At 39.2% G+C, this 16,586-nt stretch overlaps 1 protein-coding gene across 1 annotated transcript in view; it reads right to left on the reverse strand.

The window, feature by feature from the left end:
* Nucleotides 1-16,586, reverse strand: part of nt5dc1 (5'-nucleotidase domain containing 1) — a 72,461-nt gene that overhangs the window by 10,769 nt on the left and 45,106 nt on the right. The window contains exon 9 of the mRNA XM_040126132.1: nt 6,082-6,203. Coding sequence (XP_039982066.1) covers nt 6,082-6,203 — 122 coding nt within the window. The remainder of the gene's footprint in view (nt 1-6,081; nt 6,204-16,586) is intronic.

A 16,586-nucleotide genomic window follows, 5' to 3' on the forward strand; every position in this document is an offset into this window, starting at 1 on the left:
TAACTACAAGTTATCGAGCTATCTAAGTTTTGCTAACCATTTCTGAATGCAGATTCTACAGCTTTAGGTAATGGGTCTACAGTATTTGTTCTACTGTTATAGACACCCATTGTACTAAATTCATTTCTGTACAGCATGAAAATCAGCACAAAATTAGCACTCATAACTTATGACATAATCCATTACAGAGAAGAACAAGAAGTTTGAATAGATTTATTGCATTATCATTACATGGTAATGCAGATTAATTTGAACAGTCTGCACTACCTTTCGTCATAACATTAATAAAACACAAACTGATGCAGACGTTCGAAAATATAAATTTTTGATACATCATGTCTTCCACTACACTTGAATAAAGATTTATGAAGTTAGTAAAATTCACATAAATGAAAAATGGCATGCTCAAAAGTACAAACACTTCTAAAATAAACCTCCATTGTGTTAGTGAGGAATATTTGACCAAAGTTTTGTCTCTCTGCTGCTCAGAGCTCACATTTAGGCTGTTGTGCAAGGCTGAAAATTTTAATAATTCAAAAAACCAACATTTAATCTCAATGAAATCTGAAGACCCGAACCTTGCATTTAGGCTCACTAATTTTTGTGGAACTTAGCTGTGGGGGGAGAGTCATCCAATGAAAACATGGTCTTAATCATCATCTGAAATCCTTAGGGTTAAGTTTTATGGAAGTGGCATCATGTAAACCATTTCTAGACATCACATACAGAGATGACTCTACAGGAGTTAGAGGGCCATAAAGAGGATGTAAGGCATTCCAGTAGCTGCCTGTAAGTCCTTCCCCCTCACAGAGCTGAGCTGTGTCTCAGGCAGACCATACCACATGTAAACAAACAGTTGAGCTTATCGGGGCTGCTGTGGGCTGGGCCAAATGAGAGGGGGTCTCAGGAATCATATTTCCACTAGACTTTCCCAGAACTGTCCACAGCTGGACCTCATACCCCAAAAACCCTGCACCTCTCGTTGCTCAGCACTGCTGCTGCTAGAGTCATGGGATCACTATTATAAATATTTACAGAGGCCAAGGAATCCAGCACAGAGGCAACATATCATAACAGGGACTCATTGCGGATGGATAAAGTTACATTAGCCTGAACCATACTAAGCTCTGTATGAGTCAAAGCACCATATAGTGAATCAGACCGCAGGCTACAGTTCAATCTGCTGGCTGGAACCCCTCTCTGTTAATTCAGAGCACATCACATTACACTAATCATTGGTTCTAAATGCTTCCTTTAGTTGGTGTCTTCTATCCTTAAACCTGAACAAGACTTACTGTGCAACGGTGCAGCTTATACTGGCACCAGCTAAGAAAAGTCATCAATGTTATTAAAACTATCCTCAGCAGCCTCATGGCCCCATGCCAGGCCTGTTAAACACAAGGGAAAAAACACAACATAGATTTACTACTCCCAAGATTTTTTTTTGGAACACAGTAGAATATCTTGGATGAAGATCAGTCTCTCCAAGTTTTCCAAATATGATATACATTTGTATTAAGTCAAATGGTGTAACAGCTTATTGCAGTTTAAGATGGCATTTTATGTGGGTCTGTTGATTCCCATCTATAATCAATTCATCACTCAGAGGAGTAGTTAAAGCCAAGCTAGGCCCTGGTATACAGAGCTGCATGCAGACAAAGGGGCCTTAATGAGCCCATTGTACAGCACACTGTGTAGGACCCAGAGTACAGGCAGAGGAGCGGGCCCACAAGACAGCAGGGCAAAACCATTTTGTCTCATATTAAATCCTACAGCCCTGGTTGAAATTATAGGCAACCCTGAATTTAAGCTCAGAATTTAGAATATCTTCAGAAATAAACACAAAAAATGTAATAAAATGTCCAAAGTTACTGAACAACAACAAAAAATGCTTTCAAGACTACAAGGCGATCGCCAAAGATCAGGAAATCCCTGTTTCAACAGCTCATAATAATATCAAGAAGTTTCACAGTCATAAAACTGTTAAGACACTTTCAGGACGCGGTTACAGAGAAATCTACGAAGGTTGATGAGTATTGTGGGAAAAAAAACACCACGCAAGGCATCAAAAGAGCTTCAGGCTGACGTCGAGCAATCCGGTGGGATGGTTTCAGCCCGTACCATACACCGCACACTAAACCAAGAAGGGCTCCATGGGCAAAGGACAAGGAGGAGACCACTACTGAAAGAAAGGCACAAAAACGCATAGATAAGCCACAGTCGTTCTGGGATAATGTTCTATGGACAGATGAAACCAAAGTAGAGCTCTTTGGAAATGCAGTGCATCAGTTTGTTTATAGGTGATTAAATGAAGCCCCCAAGGAAGAGAAAACCCTACCTACAGTAAAACATGGTGGAGGTTCGATCAGGCTGTGGGGCTGCTTTGCTGCCTCTGGTGCTGGAGGCACTGAATGCAAAGGAAAGGCAAAGGAATGATGAAATCAGAAGATTACCACGTCATTTTAGAGTGAAATGTGTTTCCCAGTGTCAGAAAACCAGGTGTGAGGAGAAGGTCTTGGGTCTTTCAGCAGGACAATGACCTAAAGCAAACATCCAGCAGCACAAAAGAATGGCTGAAAAGGAAAAGATGGAGTGTTTTAAACTGGTCAGCAGTGAGTCCTGACCGAAATCCTTTTGAAAACCTTTAGAGAGAGCTGAAGTCTGCCATTCCGAAAAGGACTCCTGCAAACTTAAAAGAGCTTGAACGCAGAGGAAAGGCAGAGTGGCAGAAACCACCAGCAGACGGGTACAAGAAGCTTCTAGATGGCTACAAGAAGCGTTTAGAGGCTGTCATTGTTGCCAGAGGTTCTGCATCCAAACATTAGTGAAAGGTTCCAATAATTGCGTCTGGGGTACATTTTGTGTTTGCATTTTTTCACAATTATGCATGTTTTGTTTTTTATTTTCCATTATACAGTAACCTTAGACATTTTATTCAAATATTTTGACTATACATAATTGGTCATTTGTATTTATTTCCGAAGATATTTTTGATTCTGTACGTAAAATTCAGGGGGTGCCAATAATTTCAATGATTACTGCAAAATGTTGTATTCTTCTTAAGTTGTGAAATTCTGCTGACAGAATGACAGGTCATAACAGGTTTTCAATGCAGTTCAGTAGAGGTCAGTCCGAATAAGACAGATCTCCATCCTAGTTTTAAGGAAATAAGGAAAAAGTTATTTATGTTATTAAGTTACCTGCATTTAAAACAAGTTCAGTCTTGTCATAAATCTAATATTGTTTGACTTGGTTTATAATATAGGATCAGTACTGGGAAATAATTTTTAAAAAGATAAGACATGAGATAGGGACTGAAAGATCCAGCACCACATGACATTTTGAGGTCTAATTTATCTGGCCTTCTAAGATGGCAGCAGATTAAGCTTTTTTTCAAAATGACTATGACTCATTGTAAAAGTGCAATATCCTGGGAAACTCTTAGGAAATCATTGACCTGTAAAATAAAGCTTTATTTGTTTTTTTTAATGGCTTGCTAAAGGACAATTTGGTCATCAACTGCAACAGTAGTGAATTCAAACTCCTCTGTGTCTGATAAAAACAGCACAGTCCCCTCTTAAGGATCACAACTAAACATACTCTGAGTCTGTATGATCACGTCCCGTCAGCCCAGCCATGACCCCATCAGGTTCAGCACTGTGCTGAGTGAGAATTGTAATCTTAGCTGAATGCCTCTATTCAGCCCACTTGCATTAAGGCTTATCAGGTGAAAGTAGAGAAAACTGAAAACACAGAGTGCCTCAGGTCACAATGAAGGAGTGTTTAAAACAGCTATAAATGCCAGTTGATATTGAATTCCACGAGAGCTTTCTCCACGTGGCCATGGAACAGAGGGGCATTGAGCAGAAGGGAAGGGGGGGGGGGCAGTGGATGTGGATGATGACGAGTATTGTTGGGTGGACTCGGGGGTAGGCTGAAACAGCTCCGCTTGTGCCTGATCTGTCAGGTTTCTCTAACCATCATCATTTGTTTTTTTTTTATTGTACTCTGAGATACTACAATAGCCACAAGCTTTACAGAGTTTGAAATTTCACTGTCACCAGACATATTACCTGCTACAAACCTGGTTATGACTGGTAGCTAGACCAAAGTGAAATAAAATTAACTGGCAACTTCCCGGCTAAATGCTCTGTCAAATCAGAAAGTGGCACAGCAAAGTAATTTAAAACTCAATTTAAACTCAAACTTAAACTAGGTGGAGCCAAGTTAATCGTTAAAAGTTAATCATCAGATTGTAAATTAATCTGCCAATTAACTTTTCAATTTTTGGCTTAGTCTATTGAATATACAGTAATAACTTTTTTGTCCAACCAACACTCTAAAACTCAAAGCACAGAGAAAAGCAGCAAATCCTTACATTGGAGAAACTACAACAAGAGAATGAATATAGTTTTTGACTGAAAAATGACTCAAACAATTAATTGATATCAAAACCGTTGCCGATTATTATTCTGTTGATCGAATAATCGATAAATCAACTAACTGTTTCAGCTCTTTTTTGTTAGTGATCTCTTGTTGGTTTAGTTGCCAAGCTATTGTGGCAGTCAAGCCAATGGTGACGTCTGAGCTAGCCAACAACAGGCTGACAGTAGCCTGCTAATTGCCCACCAGTCTAGCTGGCTTGCTAACTGCCATGTTAACAAGCTGGCTAGCATGGTCACTGACCATATGGACTTATAAGGAGTAGTACATGGTGTAAAATTTTGTGTTGAATTAATATGTTGCAATTTGCGTATAAGAAATGCACTGATTTACTTTCGTACCGTGAGCGAATTTACCGATCATGGCAATCCCAATGTTTGAACAGATTTCACACAAAATTCTGCTTAACTGGGCGAGTTCACTACCCGACTACAGGTTCCAGGGGGCTTTATTGCCTATATCTCTTCCCAATTTCCAGTCCCTTCACTACTATTGTTCATTGTGCAAAAAATGCTGTAGTAAATTCTGGTTTAACTCAAGTTTTAAGTTTTTCATTTTTTGTGTGTTAATAAATGTTTATTGTCCCTATAAAATAACTAACTATTGTATTAGTGTTTGCTGACCATTATACCTTATTACACAGACACGATGTCATCCCTTTACCTTGGGGTTAAGGAGATAACTGTGGCTGGAAGTAATAAGTATTATAAATCAGTACTCACTTTCATATTGAAAGCTGGCACATCTGACAGGAACAATTGTTCATTTTCACTTCAGAATTTGTGGTTTATATCAGTGGTTCCCAAACTTCATAGTGAATTTTTGACACACACAAACACACCCCTTTTGAGCTTACTCGGAACCACTGCACCGTTTAATAGCTAGATTCCCTTCAGATGAGGGACAGCTACAGTGGCTTCTGCTCCCCACGTGAGGCCAAACGCCAAGTAGCTTTCAGTGGACTGTCTGATGTAGGTTTTTGTAGTTGGCTCAGGTTTAGACAGCTGAAGGCTCAGATGAATCAGCATTTTCTTCAGGTCTACTTACTGTGACATATTTTGTCCATTTGTGCGCTGGGATATTGTCCTGTGCCCTGTCCTTAGCTAAATGTTTTTTTTAGTGTGTATTTTACAGTTATGTAAAATATATAAAAAAAAATGTAGTACACTATATCAAATTCCTAGCAATTTTCAAAGGTGATACAGCAAGTAAGTATTGAATCTTGAAATCAGAATGTTAGATTTCTGTCCATATTACCTCTAATAAGCAAGACTCAAGAAAAAGCCCCCCTCTGCTTTTTGCCTAACTGAAAGACAAAGAAAGAAAGAAAAAAGAATGGGCTGCATTGTTCATAAGAAGGTGGTATGAGGGGATTTGGCTGCAGTACTTGTCCTGTTTTATCAGTGAACTCCCAGCTCGCTGGCACACAGGAGCCTTGTCGACAGTCATGCCAAGGGCCACGTTCCTCCTCTCCATCACACCAGTGTGAATCTCCCTGAGCTGATTTATCACGAAGCCCTCATCTCTTTCAGCCTCTGCCAAAACCAAAGTTGGGGTCAACCTCAAAGTGAGCCGGAGATGTCCTTCAGCCAGAGGTCTGACTGCTTGTGCCTGTAATATACGAGTTGGCTGGCCTACCTTTGGCTCTTGTTTCCCCGTCATGGTCTTGAGCAGCTCATGGAGGTGCGGCCAGTTGCCCTGGGAGTACCAGCCGGGTTTGTCAAGCGAAGGTAGCCCCTCTCTCTCCTCCACGTCGTTCACTGGAGGAAAGAAAAATAAAATCAGACTAGATGGTGGCCACAGTTTGACCAAACAAGCAGCTCCTACATGACCACACAGCCTCCAGTCATCCAGCACCAAACCTCACCACAGCACTCAGCAGAAGGCTCACAAAGAAACAATACAGCAGAAGCAGAGTGTGAATAATATGGTCAGTGAGACTGCTTCCAATATCCCCACTAAAGTAGCTGTTCCTAAGCTACGGGGTTTGGACCCCTCTTTAGGGGATCACTAATTAAATCTCAGGGGTTGCAAGATGATTAACACAATAGAGAAGCAGAAAAAATATTCTCCATTGATAAATATTTTTTTTCTAATTTTGCTTTAGTCCTTACCTTTACTTGATTATATTACCTCCCCACGGCTCTAAAACGATACAGTAATCAACTATACAAGATGAAAAGGAACAGTTGCTTACATTGATGACCTACTGAAACTCAGCTTCCTCTTGAATAATGTGATGTGATTACAAACTTTATTCTCTGCTGTGCTGTGCTATGCTTTTCTTCTTTTGTGTTTTTATTACCCACTCTTACTGGGCACAGTTAATTTCATCAATGACGACTGACCAAAAAATATTTGTTGATGACATTACTTCCACAATGAAACTTATTTCCACTAATGTTCACGATAATGTGAAGACAGACAAAAGAACTAATTAACCAATTACTGTTTAAAGCTAAGTCAAAATCTTGACACATCTGTGGAGTCACACATTGGAAGACTTCAAGTTATAACTGTATCCACCACTTATCAAAAGTATCCCTTTTTAAGAAAGTTGATTTAGATGCTTGACCTGTTAAACTAATAAACAGCATCTTGCATTTCAATAAATGGCTCTGTTAGTAATGTCAGCTAACGTTACTGGTTCTAGCAAGGAAAAAACTGTTCACTGACAACAGAATTGGTGGGACATACCAAAAAACATTTAGGCTAGCACGACAAAATTAAAAAGTCAAGCTAGCATTACTTTATGACATTAAGATTACTTTCAAGTAACGTAAACGTTATTTTCAGTTGGTATTATTTTGTGTTTATACGTGATCAGTAAGAATAAGCACAGGATTAATGTAGGTTGTTTACTTCTTAATTTAAACGTTACTCCATTAATTTTAACTGGCATTTCAGCCGCTCATCTCAGCTAAACAAGTTGGTTTGTGCAACATAACAATGTGAGAAGCATGTTAGCAGAGGGTTGTAGTAGCAGTGATCCATTTGTGTCTACAAAAGATGCATTCAGGCAAAGTATTGAGTGTAGGTCACCTGCGTTTTGGCAGCGCTCACACAATCACGTTAGTTAAATGAAAGAAAACAGACTAGAAGAGTACAAGTGCACTTTTGTTGCATTTACACTCGCATAGCACGAGTGACAGCTGGATCATTTGTTGATCACTGGACTGTAATAGAAGCTCTTCTGTTCCTTTAATCAAGTGAGATGGATGACGGAAAAATGCAGCTGAATTGCCCCCTGTTGTTAACCAGGACACTCTTTCAAAAAGTATTTCAATTTCAAGGAACTATTTTTGTTGTTTAAAGTTCAAATCAATTGAAATATTCAAAAAAGTATAATTAAAGCATTAGTGACTGGCCCGTTCAGACCCAGTCTTGTCTCAATCCTACCCCGCCACACACCATGTTTAAGGCAGGAGTGCTTTCAAAACCTCACATTTACCCTCCAAAAAATGTTGGAGCCACGCATTCAGACATGCAAAACGCCCAGTCATACTGAACTCACCAAGCTTATGAATAATGACTGAGGATTTTCCACTCATTAGCTACATGTTTTATGTTTGTGTAAAGGAAAAAGTGATTCAGTGAAATGAGTCCAGAGAAGTCCAAGTAAGTGTAAGAGTGCAGTGTCTTCTGGTTTTAACGTTTATACAATTTACAACCAAACAATATTTAACTAACTGCGAGTAACGTAAAATAGTACAACAGTGATATAGTATAATAAAACTCAGCAGACTGATTCAAAATTGATTTATTTAAATTAACAATTTACACAAAGATCCGAAAATTACATGATGGAAAGATGTCGAAACGAGTAAGGGTATGTCTCAAATCACACCCTATTTACTACATTGAGAACTGTATTTACTGTCTGACATTTTATTTGAGTACCCCAATTCTTAGTGTGTAAATGTATCCACTATATAGTGCCCTCAAAAATTCTACAATAAACCAAAAAACAGCTGGCAGAAAAATACATGTACACTACTTTCTGCCAACAATCCCACAATGCAATGTGCCACATTTTGTAGATACAAAAATGAACTCTATGTGACTCAAAAGATGACAGTGATGACACAAACTTATGATAGTAAGTGAATAGTAAAATAGTTAGTATCCAAAATTGCAATTTACAGTACTTCTCACTACCGAGTGTCCACTATGTAATGAGTGTTGAATGAGTGAAAAAGGGTGTGCTTTTGGACCCAGCCTAAGAGTCTACAGCCATGCTAGTGGCTCTGTGAGGCTGTACACAGCTGTGCTTTGAGCTAAATGCTAACATCAGTATGCTAACATGCTCACAACCAAAATGTAAACAATAATGTAAACTGCTGATTTCAGCTAGTAATTTTTTATCATGGTTGCCATCTTAGGTTAGTGTGTTAGCATGGTACATGACAAAAAACAAGCTTAAAAGTGGTCAAATCGAGTATAATGTTGTGTTGTAATGTTGTTTTTTTGGTCATTTGGGGGCAGCGGGATAAGCTGTAAACACAACACTGACATATTACCACCATGAAGTAAATATAACGTTAGCAAAGAACTGCATATTTACAGAGCAAGCAGACACTGTATCTGATGAATGTAAGTTCAATATCCACTCTCCTTTTAGTTCTGTTTTGGTCTCCACCAAATCCTGAGAAACGTATCTGGCTCTTTAGCTGCTAATTGCTCCACTACGTTCACCAGCTACTTTCTAGCTGTGCCTGTCTGCTCTTTGTTGCTGAAGAGGTAATTTACAGTGGGTTTATCAGAACTTTTTCACTAAAAACAGCCTCCTTCTATGACAGGGAACAAGGCTGATGCGAGTGGTACGTTTGGATCAAACAGTGAAGTTGTAGGCTGTAAAACCAAAACAATGACCTGAAAGATGCCATAACACTGAAGGTAAGTGCAGATACGGTGGTAATTTTATGTTGGTTTGTCACTCCAAGTGACCACTACAAGTGAACGTAACATCAACAACATAATTTCACCTATTGTTAATGTAACAATATCGATCAGTGCAGCTTTAAACCCTAATTTCTGCATATAACTTTCTATAAATTAACAAAAATATATTCAGATCGTCATGACATGACTTCGCATATCAACACCACAATGTGAAGAACAACTCAGGAATGCTGCATACTTTCAAAGATGGTGTGCTGTACATGAAGCACTGGCGAGATATTTAGTTTGGAGCCTGCAGTGTACTGTTGCAGGACATCTGTCACTGTTGTGTTGATTGTATGATTCATCAGTTACATACAAACAGAGTAGCTGCTTTCTCATGCAGGCTAATTTGCCCTAGCAAATTGTTGTAAGTGTTTAACAGGATGCTGCTGGATTTCCCTTCCACTGACCAGACAGAGCACTCAAGGTGAATCATTGCAGTTCTAAACCAGCGTTACACAGTCAAGATCGTAGTCAGTCATGGCTCTACGAACCATGACTCTATATGGCTTACTGAAATTCCCTGAGCTGAGTAGTGCAATGACAAATTTTTGATTGCAAAGAAATGTTTGTATTCTAGTACATCAACAATTTCAAAACAGATATTTACCTTAATCAGATATTTATAATTAGCCACTTGTGGCTGCACTTATTATTTCGTGTACTTTCACCAACTGTTGAAAGATTCTGTCCTACTATTATGTGGTTTTTTACTCGCTGTTTTTTTCTAACTTGATGTTAGTGGAGGTGATGACACCCAGGAACATGAACGTCTTATATGAGACTGACACAAACATGTTGCATTGTTCTCTATTATCTCTATTGGAATGGACTGGTTTGTGGTTTACTTCTTTCAGCAATAACTATACTATACTATACACTTGTAATTACCATAATTACACTGGAAACTGCTGAAGCATCAGTTCCGAAACAGTAGTTATATGTTTTTGTTGCAAAAAAGCTTCTTTCATCATATTTAAAATTATCTAAATGCCTTTGTCTTTTTTTTTTCTGTATTGAACAGGGCCCCCCCATTGGTTTTGCACATGAAGATCAGTTTACATGTTAAGTCTTCTGTGGCTCTGGTGGAGAAAATAACACTGGTGATGTCAAAGTGATATCCTCAGAGTTATGTCGGCTTAAGCTTGGAGACTACAAAATTATAACAGGAAGCCTGTGTGACAAACTGGTGGAGTGGAGTTTATGTGGGGCTTTACTAAGAACAGAGTGTCTAACCAAGAGATGCTATTCACTTGCATTATGGTTTTGGGAGCTTGAACCCTGCTAGGGATTAAAAGTACTGTTTCGATTTTGTCCACTCTTTTTTTAAACTGTCTCTTGTGAATCCCCCAACTTTATACAAGGCCAAAATTTTCAAGTTTGTTATCTAGGAATCAATAGACCACCTTCTTTGAAGTAAGTAATTGCTCCTCTGGACAGGCAGTGGTCTTTAAGTTGACTGATGGGTATTTAAAACTAGTTGGAGCAGGATAAAAGATGATCCTCATCCTCACAGACAAAACCATGGTGTTCTACAAAGTATAGGGCATTGCAGGTTCGAACTGAGGTTAAATATGCTACAAATATTGTGACAGGAGAGATTGAAAGAACAGTGATGAGGACCTGCACGTGTGGTAGTGTACACACACACACACACACACACACACACACACACACACACACACACGGTGTGTGTGTGTGTAACAGCTGTGAGGACACTCGACTTGGAGAAAAAGAGGAATGAGTGGTATGTGGTCTGGAGCGCAAACTGTGCAGCTCTGAAGATGACCTTAGACATTTTCACAGAAATAAAAGATGATAATGATGTACAATAACTCCTGGAGCTTGAGATTATGAAATGATTTATGTAAGACCTTTATCTGATATATTACAGATTACAGAACATTTTAAATGATCATCTTCAAGGTTTTTCACTTTTAGATTTCTCAACCCAAGGCTAACCTAAACCATAAACCAAAGAAGGCAAAACATTCACAGCACAGGACATTTCACAAAAATTTGTTGAAATACTATTGCCCATTTGGCACGTGAAATTGCCCCTTTACACCCCATCTAAATGCACATTGGACCCAAAATGGTCACAGAGGGAACATTTTAGAGGGAGGGGATTTTTTCGGCACTACTTTTGTGTTCCCTCACAATAACTTTTGTGATACCTCCTAATAAATTTTGCGTTTAGTAACAATATCTTTTGTTCCCCCCTGATCCATAGGAAAAGTTAGTTTGTTGGTCCAGTGTAGTTACAATACACTGCCCTAATACACTAAGGGAAATGCTCTGCAGATGACAAAGAAAGGAGATATGATGAGACACTTTACGTTATGATTTTTTTTGCTCATTCCTCCTTTCAGAAGGTTGAGCTCCAGCCTTCAATTTAGCAGCTTAGCACAGTTGCTCTGCTTGACTGTGCTGATTGAAGATATGGTTATTGCTTGGTCTATGGCTATATTTGTGATTGAATGAATGGTTCTATGGATATTGCCACGGTAGCTGTACTGTGACGACTCTTTACTGCTCCTATTGACATTTTTCAAGATATTATTAAGCTACATGGTTTTTGAACCCACATTGCCTAAGGTATGACCGAGGTCTTACCACCAAAACACAGAAGCACAGGAATACAACAGCTTCACTTTAACACTCAGTCAGCACAACCATGTCAATTCATTGCACACATAAAACCCCACGTGTACTAAGTGTTACATGTTTGATAATACAGGGGGTTGCAACAGATGCAGTTGCGTCACTGATGAACAGTGGGGCACCGCCCATCTCATAGTGGGTGGAAGTGAGGTGCTGCCAGATGTGTATTCTAAATATTTGACTGTAGCCTTATCCGTGACTAATATAAACAAGTTGCATCTGTAAATGTACAAACTATGTTAAGATTGAAGTTTGTTTCAAATAACTATTTGGTACAAAGGAACATGAAACATGGAACACGTCTAAAGGCAAAAGTGTTTCTTGTTCTAAATGGAAAAGCCTACAGTCATATTTACGTAACTGAGATACAGTCGGCTTTTTCCAGTAAACTGATTTCTTAACTGTCATATAAATGAAAAACCTGGTTTCCATAACAAGTGTTTGGGATTAGATTTATCCTGTAGAACGCTCATTTCTCTGCTATGTATATACGCCTAACTGGGTTCCTAATTATTTTTGTTTTTTTTCAAGTATAAATCCTTTTTTCCAATTACCTACAAAACCTGATTTCTCTGAGTAACCTAGTTTCTTGAGTGCATGTAAATGCAATAATAAAGAAGGGGCATATCCCAGGGTCTCCTACCATTTGGGCATGCCAGGACACCACCCAAGGAAGGTGCCCAGGAGGCCCCAAAACCAAAAACTGTCTCCTTTCAATGCAAAGGAGCAGTAGCAGCTCTACGCCGAGCTTCCTCCGGATGTCTGAACTCCTTAAGCCGCAATTATACTCCTTTGCAGACACGCACATGGACAGCTGCGGAAACCACGGACACATAGTTGTTCTTATTATACTTCTTTCTAGTCCACTTGAGTCCACTTAGTCCGGATCATGTTCAGTTGGTGCCCTTGTAGCCTACTGGCCAAATGAACAAGTCACAATAAAATGGAAGGTGCATGGACATCTGCACAGAGCCTGTACACCCTCTGATGTCAGACTTTACGTCCCTCAGACCCTAACAGACAAGTATAACACTAGCCTTATCCTGTCTCGAAGGTGAGCCTAGCCACCATATGAAGGAAACTCATTTCAGGCACCTGTATCTGCAATCTCAGATACAGGTGCCTGACCGTAGGTGAAGGTTGGAACATAGACTGACTGGTAAATCGAAAGCTTTGCCCTCCAGCTCAGCACCCTTCTCATCACAACGGTGCAGTACAGTGCCCACATTACTTTTGAAATGTCACATTTTTAAGTTGGATTTGTAAAATGCCTGTAAACCAAGTGCTAACACAACCTTTGTTGATCCATACACTCACTTGCTATAGCTACCTTCCTTGGTTAGTATTGCAGGGGGCTGGTGTCTATTCCAGCATGCACTGAGCATGAGGCTGGGCACACTTGGACAGGTCACCAGTCTATCACAATGCACACCTACAGGTAATTTAGAGATCTATTTACCTTACCTGCAAGTAAAGTAAATAGCCCACACAAGCGCAGACAGAGCATGTAAACCACACACTGAAATGCACCAGATAATGATTCTATTAATATAAGAACTGGAAGTTCTCTAATAATTTATAAGCTGATAATTAGCTGTATACACTCCCTACAAATACATCATGACACTGAACTGATCATCCTTGGAAAGTGTTTAATCATCAGCCCTATAGTAATAAACTTTAACTGTCAATTTCTTCTTAAACTTTATTGGCGAATAAATGAAAAAATTAAATTTTAAGCACGCAGAATAACAAGTGATGTTTCCAACTAAAAAAGGAGTGGAGGCCAGGGGAAGAGCGGATGCTGATGCTTTTTTCTGCCAACGTGGCAAAACTCAGGAGGAGCCCGGGAAGAGAGAAAGAGGAGAATATTTTAGTGTGTAGATCATCCTGTCTTCACACATAATGCAGCCCCTGTGTTATTCCTGGCAAGAAGACAATCCAGATGAGGGGTGCACTCCAGCAGGCTGCCCCCCTGTCAGTGCACACCTCTAACATGAGCATCCAGGATCAGATGCCTTGGCTAATGAGAGAGGGGAGAAAGCCCACAAAGGTAACTGGGGTTATGTGGAGTCCAGATGGCAGGATCTGAGCCAATGAAATGCTGACAGATGATATTAATCTCACTGAGACAACTAACAGCTGCTGGAAATTTTCATATTAAATATAGAATTTGAGATTACATCTGGACTGACCACTGATTCCCTACAATATATTTAAATATTATAAGAGATATTACTAATGTGTAAAAAGCACAGCTTCATCATAGTATCAGTTCATCCAAATTTAAAAAACAAAACAAAACACAACATATTAGTTACTTTAAGTGCAGATAGTTTAAAACTTGGGCAAATAAAATCAGAACTATCTGATAGATTTTTTTCTTCCACCTCAGTACAATGGAAAATAGTTTGCACAGCTCAAAGTTCTAAAAAATGAAATTTAAAAACTGAAACATTTCTTTCCAGAAACTGTTATGATTATTAAGAAAAGAGAAAAAAAGAAAGAAAAGATACCAATAGAGGAAGTGAGAAAATGTTTTTTTTTTTAGTACTTCGGGTGAACAAACCCTTTCTCTAAACACTACACATGGATATGTGCATAACTTCCTTAAGTATGGACCTCTTAATGTTTTTTAACGGACTAGTTCAATATTTTAGAAAATGCTGTTATTTCTCTCTGGTAGTGAGATGAAAAGACCAATATCAATCTCATGTCGGTGTGTTGCTGTAAGTACTGAGCTGCAAGCTGCAGGATTTGGTGCATGTAAAGGCACAATGGTACCAAACCTGGAAAACTCACAGCAACGACAAAACTCTGTGATGCTAGACAAAGTCACTGCGCCCAAGGTGGTATCCATCTTCTCATATCACTCGCAGAAAGAAAGCACATATGGTCAAGAATGGAAGTATTTGGACAATGCATTGTTTTTGTTCTATAAAATAAAATAAAATAAAAAATAATGGATACAACATTAAAGTGCCCAGTCTCAGCTTTAATTTGAGGAGGTGTTCAAAAGTAATTGGATACATGGCTACTAAATGTTTCCTAGGCAGGTGTGTTCATTTCAATGTTACTTCAGGCACAAAAAAAGCTCACATGTGATTTAAAGGTGACTGAGAGTTAGGAGTTGTTATTTAGATTGAGGTTTGGACATTGCCATGGTAGCCGTACTGGGACGACTTTTTTACTGCTCCTCTTGAAATTTTATTGAATTGTTTGTCTATATGTGCATTGAAGAGGTGACCATGAAAGTGAAGAAGATAATAATGAGGTTGAAAAAAAAAAAAAAAAAAAAAATCTACTAGGGAGATATCAAAGACAGTTGGTTTGCCAAAAACAACAGCTGGGTACACTGTGAAGAAGCAGGTGTGTACAGGAAAACTAGAAAATGGCAAAAACAACCTGCTCGACTGAGGAGCACAAGTCTTGTGGATGAGCAAAAAATCATTTGCATGGTGAAGGAAAACCCCTTTCTGACTGCACAACAGGTCAAGAAGGCTCTAAAAGATGGGGATGTACATGTGTCCTTGTCAACAAATCAACCATCCAGTGAGGATTCACCTCAAGATTCAAACCGCTGATAAACCTCAAAAACAGAAAAGCCAGGCTGCAGTTCACAAAAACACACAAAAAGAAATCAGTAGAGTTCTGGAACAAAGTTCTATGGACTGATGAAACAAAAACAACCTCTGTCAAAATGATGGAAAGAGGAAGTTATGGAGAAAAAAAAGGAACAGATCATGACCCAAAGCCCCGACCTAATCTCCCCAGCCATAACGGTGGTTCCTGTTATGGCTGGGGCATGTATGGCTGCCAATGGAACTGGCCCGCTGGCATTTATTGATGATTTCACTGCTGACAGAAGCAACAGGATGAAGGCAGAGGTTCACAGGAGCATCCTGTGAGCTCAGATTCAGTCAAATACATAAAAAAACTCATTGGAGGACATTTCATCATTCAGAAGGACGACGATCCTAAACATACAGCCAAAGCAACCACAGAGCTTTTCAGGGTGAAGGGGTAGAATATCCTCGACTGGCCGAGTCAATCACCTGATCTCAGTTTGTCTGTGGGTCAAAGACGTCAGGCAGAAATTGACTGCAAAGGATTTTTCAAGTTCATACCTATCCGTCCAATTATTTTTGAACCCCTAAAATGTGTAACTGTCCAGATACTTCTGGTCTTGACTAAACTATTCCTTCTGAAGCTTTTCTTGAAAGTTCTGCTTCTCAGTAAAAGCAAGTAAAAAGAAAAACAAAGAAAAACAAAAAGACAAACAAACAAAAATCAGCTGTGAACCAGATTGGGGAGGGAGTTTTAACACACAAAGTTAGATAACAAGACTAAGTCAAAACCTAGTATATGGCTGGACCGCCCTTTATCTATTTGGTTCTCTCCTACTCTCTGTGCACACATATACAGTATTTTAATACAGCCAAATAAAGCTATTCTCATTTACATGTTTTTCTCTTTCTATTGTCCGACAACAGAACAAGTATGAAATAGTGACTGTACCGTGGCCCATTAAGACG

Source organism: Xiphias gladius, chromosome 4 (genome assembly GCF_016859285.1).
Source record: "Xiphias gladius isolate SHS-SW01 ecotype Sanya breed wild chromosome 4, ASM1685928v1, whole genome shotgun sequence".
NCBI lineage: Eukaryota > Metazoa > Chordata > Actinopteri > Istiophoriformes > Xiphiidae > Xiphias > Xiphias gladius.